General features: G+C 42.2%; 1 protein-coding gene and 1 long non-coding RNA gene across 7 annotated transcripts in view; one reads left to right on the plus strand and one right to left on the minus strand.

Annotated features, from left to right (window-relative positions):
- Positions 1-15,187, minus strand: part of PTPRZ1 (protein tyrosine phosphatase receptor type Z1) — a 152,883-nt gene extending 137,696 nt beyond the window's left edge. For 3 of the 6 annotated variants that reach the window (XM_030015112.2, XM_030015111.2, XM_030015110.2), the window contains exon 1: positions 14,775-15,187. In XM_030015112.2, the coding sequence (XP_029870972.1) occupies positions 14,775-14,832 (58 nt within the window). In that variant the 5' untranslated portion in view covers positions 14,833-15,187. The remainder of the gene's footprint in view (positions 1-14,774) is intronic. The other 3 variants (XM_030015114.2, XM_030015113.2, XM_041123985.1) reach the window with 1 other exon arrangement.
- A 1,030-nt stretch (positions 15,188-16,217) lies between these two features.
- LOC115341722 lies at positions 16,218-18,730 on the plus strand. Its single transcript, XR_003923497.1, has 3 exons — positions 16,218-16,269; positions 16,698-17,120; positions 17,763-18,730. It is a non-coding gene; the product is annotated as an uncharacterized LOC115341722 (long non-coding RNA).
- The last annotated feature ends 1,595 nt before the right edge of the window (positions 18,731-20,325 follow it).

A 20,325-nucleotide genomic window follows, 5' to 3' on the forward strand; every position in this document is an offset into this window, starting at 1 on the left:
GAAATGCAAACATGCTCTTGTTCATACAAAACACCTTGAGTAAAGTATCACTACCTCTACCTTACAGATGAGGAACTCAGACCTGTTCAATACCTCTTTGAAAACTCTCACTCGCAGGAATAGCTAGAAACGACATGATGAAAACTCTCACTTGCAGGAATAGCTAGAAACGACATGATGAAAACTCTCACTCGCAGGAGTAGCTAGAAACGACATGACAGATTGCTGCTTTGCCAACTCAACTGCTTTTTATACTGACTAATATATGATTTTTTTCTCAGCAGCTCCTCCCATCTTCTCCATCCTATCAGCTTCTCTTTCTGTATTTCACTTTATTTTATTTCTAAATTCCCTAGGGCAAGTGTCATATTCCTGCTCTGTGTTCATACGGTACCTTACACAACGAAATGCTGGTCACTGACAAACGCACTCAGATGTTGTCAATACATAAATAATAAATGATAGCAATTTCCTGATTATACAGCATCTCCACATGTCAGTTTAACCTCAGATCCCATTTCTGTTTAAATATCAAACACATGTAAAAGCCCAGTTAGAGGATTAGTCTGTCCATGGAATAAGTATAATGCGTAATTTAAATGGCTACATTTCCCATAACTAGTTATATATTTCTCATATGTTTGTTTGTAAGATTTCTGAAGTATATTGGTATTGCATCAGTAGGCATAGTACTAACATTTAATCCCTCAGTGGAAAGCTTACAGACAAGTAGTGAGATAGATTTTTCCCCTCACTTTACTTGGATGTAACTTTATTTTGTTGCTATAATATAAAACCATTACAATAATATTCATTCCTTCAAGAAGCAACTTGAGCAGTATTTTTTTCACTTGCTCAAACATCTATTAGGGAGAATTTATTAAGCAATTAATCAAAGTAAATAAAATGTTTCTGAAGATGCCTTCAACAGGTACACATTATCTGCATGTGACAGCATGACACTAGCTTAAATAAATTATCCTTACATCCTTAAAAACAGAGTCTTTCTATAATGCCTTTTTATTTTCTTAAAATGTTCTTATTTTCTTTCTTCTACCCATGAATAACTGGAAGTTATTTGAGGAAGTACAGAAAACTTACAAGCAAACACTACACTGCTTTATACCAAAGAACCTCCTTAATTTTAATCACCTCATGAAAAATTGAGTAAGTTAGGGAAACAGTTTGGTGGATGCCATTGCCAAACCCACAACCAGCACCAGTCAAGCAAAGAATGCAGCTTCACATATACTGCTCTCGAAACACCATGGCAAAATCAAGCTGTAGTCAGTTTCTTTACAAAATATTCCTACCCTTGAACAGAAAACAATAGGCTTTCAGACACATTTTTATCATTTTTTACAAATCTTACCAATTTGGTTTTTTAAATCTTACTAAATTATCTGTTTTGGAACGTAAGACAGGACAGGTCAGAATATTTTCGCCAGGATCATTTCTAGCACTGTTATCAGAATGTAGCCTTGTTAGCGCTGTATCAGAATGTAGCCTTGTAATTGCATAGAAATTAAAAAAAAAAATAATGAAGCGAAGAGGCCATGAAAATAAAATTCTTCAATTAAGTCTTATCTTCAGACCATGTAAGTACATGTAACTGCAGACTTCCTAGGACTTTCACAGTCATTTATGCAATACAGAAATACTGAAATGGCTTCAAATCGAGTTTTGGAAGGAGCAACAGCAAATCTTCCTCTGGCCCTCTGCCACACCAGTGTATTTAGCAGTTTGCCGCTGTTCTGTCGCTGTATCTCTCCAGTTTAAGTCACGCATTTATTTCCTGCTCTGGAGTGATCAAAGCTTTTCCATCTAAGACAGAACATTATAATTGCCACTTTCAAAGGTTTTTAGGAAGTTGCTTCATAGATTTAAAATCATTAGCAAGAGCCTTAGTGCTCATCTAGCAAGTTACATCTTCTAAGTGTTACACAAGCATTAATTAATTATAGGTTTGACTAAACCTTTAAGGTTTTGGCTGTATTGGGAGCAGTGTAATATGCTCCACCTCAGCTGAAAGCCTTGGAGATACTGGGCTTTAGGGAGGCTTAGTGACTCACCGGGGAAATGAATCTGTTGTCTCTATGCCATCTAAAGCAGCTGATTTGCTACAAAAAGGAGCACACGCTGTATTTTCTTCCAGGACACTGCAGCTGTTGCTCACTCGGTTGCCATACCTGCCTGCGGCAGAAAATCTCCTGCTATTCCAACAGGGGTGGTGCAAATGCGTACGTTTCCTACACAGACTAATGATATAGCTACACAGTTTTCTTTTCTGGGAGAGATACAATACACTTTTATGTCTAACTGGTTCAGTTTCTGCAACATAAAAGAATAGGAACTGGTCAACGACTGAAAGATGCACAGACTTCAAGGATCTGGGGTAAGTAGGTGGCTATTCAGAGATACCCAGAAGACCTAGATAAGCATCAGACCGTCCCATCCAGGAGATATAGCAGCATTCTTCAGCAGGTTTCAAAACTACAGGAGACAACAGAAATCCTGGTGGTTTTTTTACATTTGATAGCAGCTAGGTAAAAGACAGAAATAATCAAACTGACAGGGACTGGAACCCCTTGTCTCACTCCTTTCACTGAGAGACATAACCCACCATGGTCCAACTGCCGACCCAAGGCTTTAACCCAGCCTACAGAACATATTTTCCGGCCTGTCTCCTGTCCCCCATTGCAGACAGAGTGGCCCTTCCAGCAGTACAGGCTGCCTCCGCAGCCAAACGCCTTCATCCACATTTGCATCCGTCCCAGCAGAGAGATGCACTATTGCAACCACAGAGAGACACCGATGTGGGGGGGTGTGGTGGGGGGAGATGCGGGGGGAGCCACAGCAGAAGTAGGAGACCAGGGATTTACCGCTTGCACAAGGCAGCAGCTGCTGCTTCTGGGGCAGGGTGGGGGGGGCACAGTGAAGAAAGGAGGGTGAAAATCTAGTCTGACACCTGGGAACGCTGCGCTGGAGCACCTTATCTCGGCCATTAGACTGGGTAGTTAGGTTTTCTCTACTGTTCCCAACTTCAGCTGGGGTATATGTCAGCACTGTTGCCCATCCTCAACTGCAGTGCTCTGTCATGCTGTGGATAATACTGCTCTCCACAGCTGTGGTTCAAATCCACTTACATGGGAAAGGTTTAGGATTGCCATCTCCTGTTTCTTTGGCAAATGTTGTACTATTAGATGATTATGAGAAGTCTCCAGTATCAACATCTTATGGCTGTTTTAGGAGTAATAAGATCAACAACTCTGAATTCCAAGATATTTTTAGTCGGGTCTAGCCATCTAAACAAAATGTTTCAGCACAGTTATTCCCAATACGTGTCCTGAAGAGACACTTCACAGTTTGTTCCTTTTTTATACCTTCTTGTCTACACTGATCTTTATCTTACCAGCCAGGCTTGCATGTCCCAGCACTGGACATGCTTGCTGCTATTAATCCCAGTCCAGGTGCCTATAACTCTCGTGCTCTGTACATGACAAGCAGGATGCCTAACCCAGCATTTTGAGTTCCACTGCAAGGTGACTAAACCTCTTCTTTGATTTAACCATAAAGCTACTTTGAGTGGGTCAAATTTCCTGTTGCTTTCAAGTGAACAACAGATTGCAGGGGACCGGGGTTTCATACATGTAGAAAAACTCTTGCATGTCCAAGGAATTCTTTAACTGATGAGCAAAAACCCCTCAATAATTATAATTTTTCCATGAAAACCTGGATTACAGTTTTATTCAAATGTACTGTTTACAACTGTAATAGAATGCGTAGATCATACTAGAAAAAGCTGATCATATTACCTTATTCACCAAAAAACAAGACTACATTTTCTGTTTGCTCCATATGCATTTGCTTCTATTTCATTCCACTGCATGTAACCTGAAACTATCCATTATGCATCACTGCCTTATTAGCTTCACCTGATTTAGCTGAACCTGTCTCCTCCCATTCAGCAGGGCAATAAGGGTATTTTTAATCTGCTCTAAATTGCACTTGCAATTTGTTTTAATTTGATGAATCTGTAAACACTTAAATAGTTGCAAAAGCTAATCAGATCATTTAAGATGTGCACATATTCCTCATGAACAGTATATATCTGTTCCTGTTGTCATCTTTCCCTACATGAGTCCAGCCACTACTCAGACAAATCTTCAGCAGATTTTGTGTCACAGTCTTACCACCTCACACAAAAAGGTTGGAATTTCCCATACAGTGAAGAACACTGCCACACGGAAACATATTTTCTCTGCTGATTCATGTGTTACAAATCCCACAGTAGATAGCACAAACCAGAAAAGACTGAAAAATACTCAGTTTAAAGGATAGCTTCCCATAATCTGTTTGTATGGATGCATTTTTCACTAATGGATTAAAAGAATGATTTCTAGTCTAAGTATTCCTGAATGAGTTCTGTTGAATGTAATACTGACTTGACCCCTGCTCAAATATATATATGTTAAATACAGAATCTGTTTTCTGTCTCTATGAAGAGATACCAAAAACTAAACCTTTAATGAACTGATTAGACAACTGTGCAGAAAATAAAACTCAGAGGAAAAAAAAGGAATTTACATTTTTTACCCATTGTTTTGTTTAGTTCTAATGCATATTATATTGATTTATGTGTTTGTGGTTTTTTTACCATTCAGATAAAGCAGTAAGCAAAATATGAATCCCTTTTTCTTCATTCCAAATAAAGAAGGGGAGAAAGTTAGTGATAATACAAAATACAGGAAGAAATAGTGAAGAGGAATTGTATCAGATATGTAAGAAACACGCTTTAAAAGGGGAGCAGAAACCTGCCACGGAGGACCCTTACAAAGTTGCAGGACTAATTTTACATTAGTAGACCAACATGTAACTGCCTATGTCTTTGGAGAAATGTGCACATGGTGACGAGAGAGTTCACAGGGCTATCGGGGAGGCCAAACCATTTATATGAGAATGTGAGAGGAGGACATGGAGACGATTAACAAGAAATGGGTGGATGAGCCTAGGAATACTCTCAGAATTCAGCCAATGTAAAATTTGACACTGAAATATAATGAATTGGAATTTCCTATGGTTGTATCATGTGAGAAAGCGAGAGCACTGCCAGTTCTCAAAGATCTTCTAATAGCTAGTATTTTAACTAAACCCCTAGCTCCTGAAGTCATACAACCACATGAGATTTCAAATACTTTTCTTTAAAGGAGGCTTCTCTACCTTGTGCTTATACAAGTAATCTTATTTAAAATAGCAAACTGTCAACAGCCTCAAAATAAAATAATTAAACCCAAAATGTACATTTTTAAGTCTCCTGACTTTACATTAGGTGTTATTTCTTTTCCTGGATAGATTTATGATGTTTTACTACTCAGTGCAGTTTGAAATGCTGAGTAGTACTGGAGATGCTAAGTGACCACTCAGTCCCCAGTACTTCAGCTTACAAATGTATGAGTCTGTCATGAGGAATGACTGTTTTATGTTGTTTCAGCAGTGGGCAGCTGGCTGGCACAGCCGGGTGCACACTGCTCAGTTTTCTTATTTAGCACAGTTGAAACTGTACCATGGTACTCACTGCTAGTAACTCCTAGATCAATGATGGGGTTCTCTCCTATTGCAGGAGCCACAGGATCTTGGGAAAAAAAAAAAAAAAAAAAAATTGTACTCTATTCTTAAAAAAAAATAAATAGGTTGGCTTTTTGCTCCTACTATTAGCATTGGAAAGACCTTCCAAAATCCCGTTGCTGTAATGGTTAGGAACCTTATAATTTTCAGCTTAAATTTGCACATTGCCAGTTTATCTCCATTTGGTTTTGTGTCAGCACTATCCTAAAACTTAAATAGCTCTTCTGGATCTTTTTCTCCTTGCTGCTCATCCAGGATTTATTCACACACAGTTCCACCAATATGAGCCAGGAGTAACTCTACTATGATCTGTGTACCTACAGTGCTACACAGTTTTTTTAACACAAACCTAAGGTCTGTTAAAAAACCCCCAACAAAACAAAACAACACAAAACAAAAACCCAAAGAGAACCTGCTTCCTTGGGATTTTTCTGCAACATTGCAAGATACATGAAATGCAAAGCTACTGTCCAAAAATCAAAGATTACAAGGAAAAAGGTAGTCCCAGCCCACACAGGACTCACCCCAAACTCTGTGCAGACGATGGGTGGATGGGTTGTGTGGCAGGTGCACCACGTAACATGAAATGTCCCCCACACCTAACAGCAGTGCTCCAGGGGGCTGGCAGAAGGCTCCTTAGCCTCCCAGGAAGTCCCAGCCTGCCAAATTTGTTAATTAACATACATACATACACCTATCAGAAGATGAGTTACAAAAGGAAATGATAGGAACAACTGACACACACTTGGAACAAAAAGATTTTTCCAAATGGCTAGAAATGGATGAAACAGTTGGTCAGTTTGGGGATGGAGCTAGAAGATAAATTGCCTGGAGTAATATCAGGTCACTTCTATAAAGCCAGCTGTTACTCTGATCATTAGCTATTTAGTCTAAGCAAGCAGATGTTTTTCTTTCTGGGAACTTCTGCTGAAATGATGGAGTTCAGCATATAAAGCAATTGAAGAATCAAGTCTTTTTTTAAACACTGATTTTAAAGGCTTAATTTTTCCTCAAAATACTTGCTTTAGCCTTCAAAAAGCTTTCAGTTTCTTCAATATAAGCTGCCCCTGCAGAACATTACAAATTCTTCTTTTCCAAGGCTTTGACAGCTTTGAAAAATAGCATTATATTTGGAAAAGTGTATTTTGAAGAATTATGATACAAACCAGTCTAAATCTCAATGAAGTCACTAAATCCTTCCATTTACTTTAGCAAAATTTTAATTTGGCCTGGATAGCTTATAACCCACCTCCCCCCCCCCAAATCTATTCCAATTAAAGAACATGTCATGATTTCTAAGGAAATTTTTGATGAGTCAGGAATTCTTTGTCAAATTCTGTTACGGCATTTACAGAAATATACATCTTCATTCACTAAGATACATTTGATTTCGTTTATTTTTATGTAACACCCTTTATTTACAGCATTTCAAAGACCAATTTTGTAACGCTATTTCAATACAGTAGAAGTACTCTAGATATCTTTCACTCTTTCTGAAGTTATTGTTTAATCAACTCTTCACTGCTTTTACTGTCATCCTATCTCAGCAAACAGATAAATAAGGCAGTGAAGACAGATACCTCTTCAAATGCTACCTGCTTTATATTTATATATAATCCAGTATTTAGAAATCTTTCAGCAACAAGGATGACAATTCAGAGCCAAAGTACTAACAGATATACTGTTCCTGAAAACTCTTAATGAAACCTCTCACTAGTCAGGTGAGCAGTCTTAATATCTTCATACAGAACTATAAATTGCTGAATGCTATCTGCACAGTAGGATCTTTAATATTTCAACACCACACAGAAAAAAAAATTCCAGGTAACTACAGTCTCTTAAGTTTAGCAAAACATAAAGGGTTATAGGAAAAAAAAAAGTATTACCTTGTGTGTCTAACTGGATGCTATAAAAATCTAGAGAAGGAAATACTGCTTTTTATATGCCAAGTAGCCAAGTCATGTCTAGCCTGTTTTTTAGCTGCTGAATCTGGAGGTGCAGTGTAAATGGTGTATTCAAGAGCCCTGACTTAGACAAAAGCCCAGATGCAAGACAGCATTTAGCTGAGTGGCCCACCTGTTAGGCACTAGCAGTAGGCTCAAGAGCCTTGAAGTTCAGGCTCCTACACTGTCTTTAGGTGAGCTAGGCAGCTGAGTGCAGTAACGAGCAACTGGCTTGCCCAAATGGTATTCAGCTGCCCAGGACAGCTGATGTAAAATGCTGAGTTGGTGAAAAAGTATCTGAGCTCTGCTCACCTTTGGGAGGTTGGTCCTCCAGAAGTGCAGCCTAGAACTCCCCTCTGAGAGTATGTATCTGGAACTTTCAAAGAAATGAGCAAAGCCTGCTCTTTTTAGAGCACAACCAGAGAAAAGGCAGTGGTAGTGATTTATGCATTGTATTTAGCAAGTGGATGATGAAATATCGAGTAGGAGCAGGCATAAGAACTCATATTTCCTCTCTTGCTGTACTATCCTTCCAATTCAAAGTTCTGCCTCCGAAAGCCTGAAGCAGATGCTTAAGGAACAGTAAGAAAAAGGCAAACTTGTGTGATATGCTTGAAAATTTCCTTGTAAACTCTCCCAGGCTCCATTTCCAGCTCCAAAAATTCCTGAAATGGATGCAGTTTCCATCTGCTTAGCAACCCTCAGTAGGTTTCTCTTTCAAGATCTTGTCCAGTATCCTCTCAAAACGTTTTGCTCTCACAGCAACCTACAGCAGAGTTTCACAAGTCTATCACCTGTTGCAGGACAAATTAACCTTTTAGTTTATTTGTTTTTAAATCTGGGTCCTACTGCCTCCATTTGCTGTCCCATTGCTCTTATATTGGAAGACTCAGTGAAGAACAGATTCCCATCACTCATGAGTTCATAATGCTCTACAAAACAACCTCTTAAGTTGTTGTAGTTCTTGACAGGGAGTCCTTGCTTATTTAGTCATTCCTCAGAACAGATACCTGTGATATTCCCTGATGCCATTTTCTTACTTTTCTTTTTACAAGTCTGCTGTGCCCTTTATGAAATGAGAGGAACATATTAAACAATATTTAAGTAGGTTAGCTATGATTTTATGCAGTGGCATAACTGATGTTATTTGTTCTTCTCCCTATTCCTTCCCTGCAATTCCTAGCCTTTGACCTTTCAAAAAAAAAAAAAAAAAAAAAAGCCAAAATGCTTGATCTTAAGCAAGAAGTATGAAGAGTCCTCTCATCTGACAAAACCTAAAGTTTGGAGACAGGAGATGTAAGTTCCAATCCCTTTAGCTCAGAACAGGTCTTCTCTCTAGACTGTCTTGGTAAAATGCTTCAATCACTGGGCCACAACATGAGAAAGTGGCACAGCCGTCACCTTGTCCTTTGTCTTAAACAGAAGCAGCAGCAGCAGTCGGATCAAGACACCTGATCCTGTCAGCATCTATTTCGGGAAGCCTTACTGACTTAGGGATCAGGGAAGTCATCTGAAAGAACACTTGGGTTTGGATCCCAGTTAAACTTAGGAGGGAAATAGTCACTGAGATGCACATAATAGGGTCAGGTAAGGCACATGCAGAAGAGGAACTGTACCTGCCTGAAAGCTTCCCTGGAAGCCATGAAAGGTTCTAGCTGAGTTAGGGACCCTTTTAATTAAAATTTTGGGTTCAGGCACCTAAGTTCCACTGCCATCCTACTTTCAGTGCTGAGCTTTCCTTATCAGATGTAGGATAGTATTTTTGTCATCCATGGGACTTTTACCACAATGATTTCTGAAATTAGCTAACTCAATAGCTCCTGGAGTCTTCAATTAGTAATGAAAAATACTGATTTCTAGGGTGAAATATGCTACCTCTGGTGGATCAAAGAAAATCGAAGTCAAGTATGGGCAAGAAGTAGAAGGTAATAGGAGCTTTTGAGAGGCATGTCACATCTGGAATAATCCATGATGCTTTATTCACAGTGCCTGTTTTCTTGAAAAGTCTATTATTTCACCTCAACCAGAGAGTGCCACAGTATCAGCCCACAATGCAAAGTAAGTAAAATAAACCCTCACCTCATTTCTCAAATCTCCAGTTATTTCCACCTGAGCTTCAAGACTGAATTGACCGACTTCAGTAATTTGTATTCAACAAGCAACCTGCACCATACCTTCCTACAAAAGTACTCTGCTGCCAACAGTTCCTCAACAACCTGCTGGAGCCAAGTTTCATTTACAGTCCCAGCCTCTTTGAAAAATTTGCTATCTTTCATTTAGTGGATTTTGTTTATTTAATACTGTAAGTCCTTTTCTTCCTGTTGATTTATCTTTCTAATGCAGAAGCCTTGACATGTATTCAAAAAGGTAACTTTTGTCTTTATGGGAAAAGAAGCTTACTGAATAGCCAAAGGATGTCTCATACAGGAAAGCCACATAAATGGTGCACGAAGCTGTGAGAATCGAGCTGTTAAATGGGAACGGGGGGCTCCGGAACTGCCGCAGACTTCCAGGCCCTATGGGGAATACTGAGAAGCACAGCACGTTTGAAGAGGAATTGAAATTGTCAGCGAAAGAACAGAATCTGTTCACCCTTAAATTCCTAATTAGAGAACTCATAGTGGGAAGTGACCACTTAAATGATGAGCCCAGAAAATGAAGGAAATCGTCTTCCTTAAGAAATGGGCAAGTACTTACATTCATAAATTAACATCCTGATTTACAATCCAGATTATAATATTTTCAAATGACCACCCTATTTTTATATATATTATTTAGTTTCTCTCCAGGAATTCAGATAGAAGAGTACATTTAGGGATGAAGTGATGCCAAATACAACTCGGAAAACTCTTGTTATACATTGTATTGATTCAACATTGGAACTACAGCTTTAACTATTTTAGATACGTCCTACAGACTAGCGTGCTGAATAAATACTAGGTTACACTGACATTAACTTTTAAAATGTCATTCATTTCTGCGCAACTTTTCATACCTGCCAGTATTTGAACCTAAAATAAATCCATATTATACATTTAGATTTTGGTATATATCAATCTCTATGGTACAAAAATGCAAGACATATAGATGGTTATAATATATATGGTTAAAACAGATGGTTTTGTTTTAGCTCTTATGTTTTAGATATGGCAGGACTAAATTTCTCCATAGGAACTATGTATCATCATCCATAGGAACATGTCGTCTTACGTGTAAATATGCTAAAGCATTAAAAATAATATACAGTAATATTACTGTGATGTAACTGAGTTTGAAGTATGCCAAGTATCTGGCCTGCAAAAATATTGTTAAAATAAGAGGCTAGTGCGAAAAAGAAGGATCTGATCCCATAGTCCTTTAACAGTCTAAGGGCTTACTGAATCTAAGCATGTGGCCATGAGCATGAACAGAAAGTGGGATTCGATTTAGAAAGCTGAGCCAATGGTGTCTTTCAGATTCTCGTTATTATTAGTTGGGGCCATCCAGTAAAGAGCGCAGAGAAGTTGCTTTTCTTGTTGGTAGTGAGATGTATGCTGTCTGCTAGCTTGGAAATACAGTCCTGATGTCAGCTGTGTAAGAAAAATTAGAATAGTTAGGGAAACGTTACTACTTTTGTGTGAATAAAGTCATGGTACTGGGATGCCAGAAACAAACTAAAAATGAAAGAGATCTTTTTTAGATAGTGAAAAATTAAAGTGAGACACAACTAATTAAACAATTCACCGTTTAATTAGCTGCATTTTGAAAGCAGTCTGACCTAGCTGAGGTCAGACAGTGATAGTAGTAAGGTGTGGATGAGCTAATTTTGGTGAGACTTTCTACATTATTTGAGGAAAATTATCCATACATTTTGCTAGTGAGAGCAGGGAATATTTTTTAAGTCTTGCCTAAATATTTACACCTCTTTGATTCAAATCTAGCCACAACTATAATGTAATTTGTTAAAACATGTTCCTTTTTCTATTAACATTTTCTTGCCTACACAGATTCATAAATAGTCTACTTATTGAAAAGACTCCAGGTATTTTTTCCATAACCACAATGAGACAAAAGCTACAAAAAGGGCACACCCCATTGACTTTCAGGAGGTTACATGGAACACATCAGTAAGCTGGGGCAGAATTTCAAAGAATATCTTCAGCCTGATATATATGCAGGCTGAAGATTACAGATTCATATACTTCTCATTTAAAACAAAAATGTGAAAAAGCAAGTGAATTGTCCACAGAGTGGGGTTTTTTTTTTCCTTTAATTTTAGTAACCGAAGGAACTTCATAGGAAATCTGTATTCTAACTACACAGTAGTATCCACAAATAATCAATCACATAGGACTTCTCATGTGCCCTCACTTGTGACTGAATAGCATCTCGCTCCACAAGTAGTTCCATTGAACTTCACTGAATGGCACTCACTGAGAATACTCAGATAATACCCAGCTCCATAAATAATTACATCAGTACTTGGCTTCAGTAACACTGTGGAGGAAGGTGCTATTCATATCTCAGCAGGGATATTAGAATCAAGCCCCTAAGCATTTCTTCAATAACACAGAGAACGAACTGTTACTGTCTTGTCATTCCCAAAAGAACTTTTTGCCTCCGTCTGCTCTAATAGGTTTTTCTTCAGTGAGGTTGATTTGACCGCCTTTTCTTTCCTGAACACATAGGAGGCTGAGATTTTCCTGCTGAATCTCCTAGAGGCAACAGCAAACCTCCCAAACAGATTCATTAGAAGGGACCTCCTGTAAAGCTCTGTACGTGACCAGCTGAGTACTCAAAAACATTTTTTGAAACTAAAAGCAAATGAGGCCAGGATCTACATGTTGCCTAGCCTCGAACTAGTAAGCATAGTCTCCAGAATGCAAAGGCAGACTGCCATGCTCTTCAGCAATGACCCATTCACAGAGCCCTGGGTCTGGTTTCTTCCGTACCAGAAATACCTAACGGTAAGAGCCAGCCTGTCTGACCCAGTCCTCCTCTGTCGCCAAGCCCTAGGACCCATACACTGGTAGCATGCAATCATTTATTTTATTTTTTAATGAAAAACCAAAAGGAAATAATGCCAAAATTCTAACAAAATATTTACTCCTATGAACTAATACTATCAGATGACAGCATGTTTAGTTATGCAGAGATACTCAAAGAGGAACATATTCAAATGAAAACTGATTAAATCAGTGTAATAACCTGTACAGGGTATTCATTTTGGGGAACAATTACATCATTGAATGCACTGAGCAGCCTAGCTCATGAGTCTTCAGAATGAACCACCATTGAGACCAAATCATCCGTCACATCTAGAAAGGGTGTCCCCTTCAGGTCAGGTTTGAAAACAATAGTGTATCAGTCCAGAGAAAAAAAAAAGTAGCCCCACTTATATTATACCTCATGTGTGAGTAAAAAACCTTGTTTTCCCATCCTGACATCTTTTAAATTCATTATATAACATACACATGCACACCATGTATTTGAATATCACATTATACAAACCCACCTTATTTCTAAAAAGACATGAGATTAAATTATTAAAAAACCCATAGGTTTCCTTAAAAAAGTTATGTTTATATCTTGCATTGCTTGCAAGGTGGTAGGAGCAACTGAACATTGAAGTTGGTCTCCAAAATTGAATTGTGTTGTATCACATTATGATCATATCATGGTATACTTGATCTGTACTCACGTATTTTTGTATACCTCCAACACATACACAAACACCTGATAATTTTGTCCTTTAAATAGTCTTGGGAGTGCATCTGATTTTAGGAAGCAGGTTGCCAACATAAGAAAGATGCTATGAAAACTTATCAAAAGTTTTATGACAGGCCATTCTTTGCCAAACTAGTATAAGAGAATTGTATTAGAATAAGTACCCTGTTTTTAGAAATAGGTTAGTTTAAAAGTGCCATTAAAATGCTATTAATGCCCTTACAAAGATCATACATTTTAATTAAAGGTCAGTTACATTCATCAAATTTATAGTTGAATTATTCCACTATACTTTCAGAAAGGAGGTAAAAATATTTTTCACGCGACCAAATTTTAAAAAGTAATTTCCCCTAACTAGCAGAACTTGGTACGAAATGCTTTCACTCCGAGTAACCTAACACCGATCTTTGTTTACAGAGCTTCACGGTTTCAGAAGCAGCACCACCTATTGGGTGAAAAATGTAGGTTAGTGCCTACTTTATCACGAGAGATCTATTGTAAAACTGGTTTTGTACATAATGAGCTGAAGCTCCCAAGTTCCTCACGCTTAAATACAAGAAAACAACCAGTATTTTCTAGTGATCTATTTGACAGCAGCTTATAAATTCAAAACGATCATTCGATACGACACAGAACCCACTACTTAAGCTCCTAATACTTATCTGACGAAGTATTTAAGACAGCACTTCCAAGAGCATCAACTGACTCACGCCGGTTATAATAATAATACCGAGTAACAGAGCGCTGCATGATTTTTAGGATGCACTCCAGTTGCACAGATCTGAATGAGTTGAAAATGAATTTGGTTATGTAAGTAGTCCTGCTAAAATCTATATAAGAATCCATATTCTGTAGGCAGGGTCCCACGTGAACGAGCGGCTTGTATTTCGCTTTTCGAGGCAGCAGTTACACCTCGTTTTAGGGCAATCACCGACGTTGCCCGTTCTCGGCGAACGAGTCAGGTTTTGGACGGAAATTTTGCCCCCGTCCCCGGTTCTCTCCGAAACAGTTCGTGCCAGAGGCTGAAGTACAATTTCACATCCCGCCTCCGCAGAGGAGCTCGAACTGCTCGGCGGGGGTTTCCTCCCCCCCCCCCCCCCCCGCCACAGGCGCCCCCCCCCCCCCCCGCGGGGGCGGGGCCGTGCGGAGGGCTCGCCGGGCCGCGGAGCGCCGCGCCGGACGCCGCTGTGGGAGCACAGGGGGGGGGGGGGGGGCTGGCGACCCCCCCATCCCCTCCCCACTCCGAGCAACCCGCCGGTGCCGGGGGTGGCGTGGGGGTACCGCGCATCCTCGGAGCCCGGCAGCGGGCGGCTGAGGTAAAAAGGGGTAGGGGAAACGTTCCCACGCGTGGTGTTGGCAGCGTGTTTCCGCGGTGTGGAGCAGCCGGCGATTGCACCTGCGGCTCCAAGCAAAGGGGATGAGAGGGAGAAAAGCCCACCGGAGCCCGGGGAGAAAAGTTGGTCTGAAACGCAGAGGGGAATTCATGCAGGCATCACTCACCCACTCTGAGGATACAGACGAGCTGGATGCAGGCAACCAAGCGCCCTAGAATGAGCATGTCCAAATCGTCCTCAGCCTCCTCCCGTCTGCCTGCCTGTCCGACTGCCTCTCAGCCTCCTGCCTGCCTGCCTGCCTGCCTCCGCGGGCAGCTGCACCCCTCCCCAGCGGGGAGCCGGCTCCGCGCCGCGGCCGCGCCCGGCGGCCGCCCCCACGCCGCGGGCGGGCGGGATCAGCGGCGCTGGGTGCTGGCGGGGCCGCCGCTCGGCTTCAGCGCATCGCGGGGGGCTCGCCGGGGCCGCCCGCCCTCCGCTCCGCTCCGCTCCCCGCGCTCCGCCGAGCGGCCGCGCTGCCGAGGGCGGGAGTGCCTGCGGGGGAGCGCGCGGCGGTGTGCGTGTGTGCCGGGGGGGGGGGGGCGGGCAGGGGGTGCGTGTGTGTGTGTGTGTGTGCACGGCTGCGCGTGTGTGCGCTCAGTGTGTGTGTGTGCGTGCGTGTGTCGTGTCTGTGTCTGTGTGCCTGGGCGCGGGGGGGGGGCGGAGACCGCGCGCTGCGGGGCGGGCGCGCACGTGTGCGCGCGTGTGAGTGTGTCTGCGCGCGTGTGTTGTGAGCGTGTGCGTTGCGTGTCTGTGTGTGTGTGGGGGGGGGGGATGTGTGCGCGCGCGCCCGCGGGCGGGAGGGGGCAGACACCCCCCCCCCCCCCCCCCAAACCCCCGTCACCCAACAGGCGGGAGGGAGGAAACCGGGGGCCGGGGGGGGGGGGGGGGGCGGAGGGGTTCGCCTCGCCGCCGCCAAAGCGGGGGGAGAGCGGCTCCGCGCGGGGGCAGCCCCCCCCCCCCGGGACACCCCGCCACCCCCCCACCGGCCTGCGAAGCAAAGTTTATTTCGACGGCGGGAGGGGACGGGAGGGGATGGCTGTGGGGTTCCTGGGGTGTCGGAGGGGAGGGGATGGCTGTGGGGTGTCGGAGGGGAGGGGATGGTTGTGGGGTTCCTGGGGTGTCGGAGGGGAGCGGATGGCTGTGGGGTGTCTGGGGTGTCGGAGGGGAGCGGATGGCTGTGGGGTGTCTGGGGTGTCGGAGGGGAGGGGATGGCTGTGGGGTGTCTGGGGTGTCGGAGGGGAGGGGATGGCTGTGGGGTTCCTGGGGTGTCGGAGGGGAGGGGATGGCTGTGGGGTGTCTGGGGTGTCGGAGGGGAGCGGATGGCTGTGGGGTGTCGGAGGGGAGGGGATGGCTGTGGGGTTCCTGGGGTGTCGGAGGGGAGGGGATGGCTGTGGGGTGTCTGGGGTGTCGGAGGGCAGCGCGGTGAGGCACCGGCCGGTGCGACCCCGGGGACGCGGAGGCCGGGGCAGCCCCTCGGGGATGCCGCCGAGCGCCTCGGCGGAGAAGCCCCTTTAAAAGGCAAAAGGTGCGCTCGGGGCCGGACTGTGCAAGCGCTCACGGCGGCGGGTCACGGGGAGAGCGATCGCGGGGAGCCCGGCGGGGCTGGTAAGCGGTACCGGCCTGTAAGTAGGTGGCGTTTGCGGGCTGCTGCCCGAGCCGGGAAGCGGAGAGGAGGGTACGTGTTCCCTGGGAACTGGAAGGGGGGAGCGGGGGAAGGGGGCTGGAGCAGCAGAATATCATTATCCGCCGTAGAAGTGGGTCAGGGCGCAGGCACTGGCACCGTTTCTTCGGGAAGACAAAACACGACCAAAAAAAAAAAAAAAAACCCCACCCCAAACCACCCAAACAAGAAGTGAAAAATTAAGGGAAAGAAACAGCGGGTGCCACGGGACAGGGTGGGCCTGCCTTCCCCGCAGCCTTCCTGTGCTGCGCTGAGCCCACTTGGGTGTCCCCGTGTGAAGAGGCGGGTGGGGGGCTAGAAGCACCCCTGACAAACACTCTGGGCTTTGGGAGCGTGAAAAGACACATGCGATCCTCCACTTCATCCCAGGTCCGCCAAAGTGCAGCCCAGTAGCCGTGTGAATGGTTTCTGTGCTTGTGATACTGTTCCCATCTGAGTGAAACCATCTGTCTACCCAGCACGGATGTGATGTGACTTCTAATGGTGGGCAACTTAAATGTAAAAACACTTGGTGCTTTATAGGTACCCTGCTCTACCGTGCCTCTTAGTCCTCAAGCACAGGAGCTGCTTCTGCCAGCTGGTCCTTCAAGGGAAACAGAAAAAACTCCTGTGTCAGTTTTTCATTTCGATGTCTGCCTGCTCTACCTGGCTGTTTGGGACATTAGGAGCTATCTTGACGTGAAGCAAATTGGAAATTTCTGAGCTAACAAAAGTTAGAGGAGAAGGTGCTGAGGTGCTCAAGCAGTTGATTGTATTTGGAAAGCAGACTGCAGACGTGTCTTCTCATGCAAGGTCAGCATCTTTCAGGGTACTACACAGTTTACATACAATAGAGGTTGGTTCATTAGGAGAAGAATTAACTTTGAATGACAGTTCTTGTGAAACGGACTTCCGGTATCACAGGAAGAAACAAGTTCCATGTGCTGAACTCCACCAATAAAAAAATATTTTAGTATTGTCCTAAGGGAAGATGTTGTTAAGATTTTATTCAGCTGATTTTCATGTTACTGAAAGAATCTAGATGCCAGGAAACAACTGCAGTGATTTCCAAACCCATACACATGCAAACATGCACACACTGATACGCATATGCAACACAAAATACTAATACCCGTGGATAATATGTTTGAGACAAACTCCAGCTCTGACACCATTGTGCAATTGGCTTAGTTTCTCAGTAGGAATAAGAATTATACACTATTGCATAGCAATTGTGTAGGTACTATTATACAGCATAAAGCCAATGCCTGCAGGACTGCAGTAATGTGTGGTGCTCGGGCTATACCTCCACTTGGGTTTCCTCTCAAGCTGGTAGGTAGATGTAACTCAGTTGTGTTGCTCATGAGTACACGTGAGCTTGCAGCAGCTTCCACATTCCCCCTCCATCCTGGCGGGGACCAGCTTTTGAGCAGTTTGGTGCCTTTTCATCTCCAGGTTCTCAACTGTGGCCAAAGCTTTGCGGCTGTCTGACAAGGCTAAAGGATCGCCTCTAACAGCTGCTGACATGGTTACCTGCTTGGGTAGATGCTGGAAAAGCTTTAGATAGGTTAGTGTGCTCCCTTTCTTACAGTGTTTCTTTAAGAATTCCCTTTTATTTATACCATGAACAAATTGCCCGTCATGAACACACCCACACCGAAGGGCAAGCACTGTGTTCAGAAGTTGCGCAACCATTTCCTAGTTTTCCACAGTTTTCCACTACACAGAGAGAATCTGGTCCTGGCATGGTCGTTATGCCAATAGTTAACTTTCACTTCCAGTAGGTAATACACTGTAATATTTTACAAGATGAATGATAAACATTTAGGACAGATTACCAGTGAACGTATTAGACTCTTCATCATTTGAAACCTTTACATCAAGAATTTAGTCTCCTTAAAACATGACCACAAATGTCTGCACTAACCCATCTGCAGTTTTATAGCCTGTAATAACGAGGTAATAAGGATGGATTAGAAGGTTCATCTCTGGCCTTTCAGTGCATATGCATACCTGGTCAGAATAAGAATAAAATTATAATATCCTGATGTGATAGTACTTTACAGCTGCTTTGAACAGTGCTCTCTATAGTCTAGGAAACGCTTGGCTGTGGTAGGGTGACACTGTTCATCTTCACCTTTAGCTGTCATGTCATGACGTTTTAGCTTGTGCTGTGTCAAGCCAAATTCACTAAAATTAATTTGGAAATAAGGAAATTTGTCAAGCAAATCAATTCACTAGCTCTAACAACATGATTTCTATTACTGCTTCCTCTTTCTCCTATACGAAGTATAAATAACCCACAACGTGATACAATAGCAAGCAGATATGAAAAGGACTTCTAGTTAACATTGCAGATTTCTATTTCTTTAAAACTTACTATTGTTATTGATGACTTAGCAATGAAAATATGACTTATTTTTATTGCTATACACTTTAGTAAATATTTTGTAGATTTACATAAAGCTTCTCTTCCATTACACAATATTTCTACTTGTCCTTTTATGGAACATTAGCAAGTCTTGATGAGAAACTGGTCCCTGTTTAGTTTCTCTGTTAACACTTTCCCCTTTTGATAAGCCTCTCCCATTTGTTTTTTTTTTTCTTTCAAATTTTTTTAAATTTCAGCTTTCTTTTACACTTGTCATCTGGTACTAAATATTTTCTTCAAATCTGCTCTTTTTATCCATTGTTACATTTTTCTCAGTCTAAATGAACCTCTCCTCAGTGTTTATACTGTATTTTCCTTTGTAGTGTGACAATCTTGTTATTTTCCAGGGTGAGTCATTCCATGTCTTGTTCACCTTTTTTTCTAGCTTGTTTTGAGTGCTTATGGTTTTCTTTCAGAATAATGTCAATTTCCTGTTGCATTTATCTTCTTCTCTTGTGGTAAATGTTTTCATTTTCAATGCTGTCTTTGATATTTGTCAAATGCTTTTTTGGGTTTACATGCAGCTTTTATTTTTCTTTCTTTCCTATATGAAGGCTATACCACCAGTATGTCTCGATACGTATGGTACAGTACGTTAACAAAGAATCTGGTGGACTTCCACCTTTAGTTTCTAATTTGCTGGAGAAACCCACGTGTAAATTCAAAATATTAAAAAGGTGTGTGCAAAAGGTGTGTTGTCCTGGCAATAGTTATAACTACTACCATTAGGAATATCATGCAGACACATAATACAAAACCAAAACCCAAATTCATTAAGTGTCATGCTGAAGTCAAATGTGTCAGATCTCTCTGGTTAGAGTACTGTTTTTTTCAGAGAACTTCTTCCCATGAGTATTTAATATTAAACGTCCCTTTGCATGGAGGATTATTAGCATAGGATCTCAAACCTTTTTTTTTTTTTTGTAATATTAAGAGACAAAATGAAAGTAAAGCCAGTATTTTTGTCTACCTCAATTTTGTTTGGCATGTTAGAGTTTCAAGATCATTAAACATTTATTAACATATAAATAAAGACTATTTTTTCCATGTTTTAAGGGAGTTCCATTTTTTTTCATTCTGTGTAGTGTTATTTTCATTTTGGGGTTTGGTCTGAGCCATTACTTTCCTCATTCGGTTGCCTCCAAGAACACAGAAGGACAAGAAAAATGGTGACATTGAACCTCTTATTTGGCCCTTTGCTAAACAGAAGGTATAACTCAACTGCTTTTTGAAGCTAAACCCAAGGACAGTAGATGGTGTATGTTTTCCTCTCAGAAGAAGATCAGAACTTGACAGTTTGGTAGCAGCCAGGTGCCATCAGACCCTTGGAAGAACTAGGTGAGAGACAAAGTCTATTCACATAATCTAGTTTTATTATTTTACTTCTCAGTAAGAACCAGTTGAAAATAACTGGTCTGTTAGATGCACTAAAGACAGCATGGTTTAAACCTGTCCTTTTAAGCAGCTATCTGTCTGGCCTAGCCATGGAAAAGGCTTCAATACCACATCTTCTGGCAAAGCAGATGATCTAATGAAAAGTTTCTGGGCTAGAAATCTTAGGTATCTGTTTCTCCGAGCTTTATCAGC

The sequence above is a fragment of the Aquila chrysaetos genome, chromosome 5 (assembly GCF_900496995.4).
Source record: "Aquila chrysaetos chrysaetos chromosome 5, bAquChr1.4, whole genome shotgun sequence".
Taxonomy (NCBI): domain Eukaryota; kingdom Metazoa; phylum Chordata; class Aves; order Accipitriformes; family Accipitridae; genus Aquila; species Aquila chrysaetos.